The following is a 1,416-nucleotide window of genomic DNA, read 5'->3' on the forward strand; positions in this document are numbered from 1 at the left end:
GACAGGTCCTGATAGTTTGCACAATACCCACTGAATTCACACAACAGCCTTTTATCATTGATGCCCTTTGGTTTAATAGGAATTCACAATTGACACTCCAGCTGACGAGCCAAAAGAACTACAAAAAAAAATCGTAGGTTTTTTGGCTACGAAAAACCTACCAACTGTACACTGCTGTCTACTGCTTTACATATTTTCCTTTGATTGACATTGTTTCATTTTTTTCATTAAAATAATAAACTAGTATTATTTATTTATTCATTTTAAACAATTTTAAATACACACACCTTACTCTCGTTCTCTTTTCTTTTCTTACTTCAATTTATAGTCATTGATTCACCATAATTCCAGTGTTTTTCATTGCAAACATCCCCATCTATAAGTACTTCAGTTTTAATAAGAAGAATGACATTGGCTCTTCTGTTCCTAGTAAAAATAAATTTGGTAATCATCTGCTAAAGGTTTTTCTGTTCCTGTGTTTTCATGGCAGTATTATTTAACACAGCATTTTCACCTTCTCCAGTTTGCTCTCATTTTTGTTGAGCTTTCTTATTGGATACTGGCATGCTCCTAATAATCCATTTCCCCTTCTTCTGTGACCATCAGTCATTTCCTTCTCCCTCATCTCCTTTACTGATTTTGCTAAGACGCTGGAAACAGTGGACTGTGGAAGCAAGAAAAAAGCTGGCCATGATGGCAGCCACAGAAACACAGATGCCAGAAAAGATGACAATGAGGTAGTCAGCGAGGGTGAGAATCCTATGGCACGGTCTGAAACTGTCTTCAGAAAGTAAACTCAGTGGTACCCGACGTCCATCCAGAGGCAGGGTGCAATCTATCCCTTCCAAACCTGAAAAAAAAAAAACCAAAACAAGTCAACCAGCTGACAGACAGACACTGAATTTTCTCAAAGTCAGCCAACAGCAGCTTGCCTTAACTATAAGGCTAAGTGGGTGTACAGACCAATGATGGTATTAAACCACGCCCACAATGTTGTACATGACCTAACACCTGAAATAGCTGACTGGTTATTTTAAAAGATATGTATGAAGTAATTGCATTCATGATTCACTTTAGTTTTATCAATATAGTGACAATTCACCAAATTTATCTCAGGACAATTTTGGAGGTCAATAAATGTTTAGTGTATGTTATTATATCATTATGTGATATTATATGAATTTTTCAGTTATTTAAGGGGTTCAACCAGACTATTGCATTAACTGTTTGGGAATTACAGCCATTTTTATACACAGTCCCCTATTTGCAGACCCTCAAAATTTTAAACATTAAGAGATGGTTTAGGTGACCCACTGAATTGGGGTGGAGAGTTTACTATTCTGCCATTGTGCTAGGTCTACACACTTTTTAGCATCACAAGGGCTGTCAAAAAGAAAGAAGGAATGGGCTAGTGCT

General features: G+C 36.8%; 1 protein-coding gene across 1 annotated transcript in view; it reads right to left on the minus strand.

Moving 5' to 3' along the window:
• Positions 1-450: 450 nt before the first annotated feature.
• The window catches only part of lrrc38a (leucine rich repeat containing 38a), a 36,154-nt gene continuing 35,188 nt past the window's right edge, over positions 451-1,416 (minus strand). Inside the window, exon 2 of the mRNA XM_005745907.1 lies at positions 451-850. Coding sequence (XP_005745964.1) covers positions 603-850 — 248 coding nt within the window. The 3' untranslated portion in view covers positions 451-602. The remainder of the gene's footprint in view (positions 851-1,416) is intronic.

This window comes from Pundamilia nyererei, unplaced genomic scaffold, assembly GCF_000239375.1.
Source record: "Pundamilia nyererei isolate P.nyererei 1_Seehausen unplaced genomic scaffold, PunNye1.0 scaffold00169, whole genome shotgun sequence".
NCBI classification, from domain to species: domain Eukaryota; kingdom Metazoa; phylum Chordata; class Actinopteri; order Cichliformes; family Cichlidae; genus Pundamilia; species Pundamilia nyererei.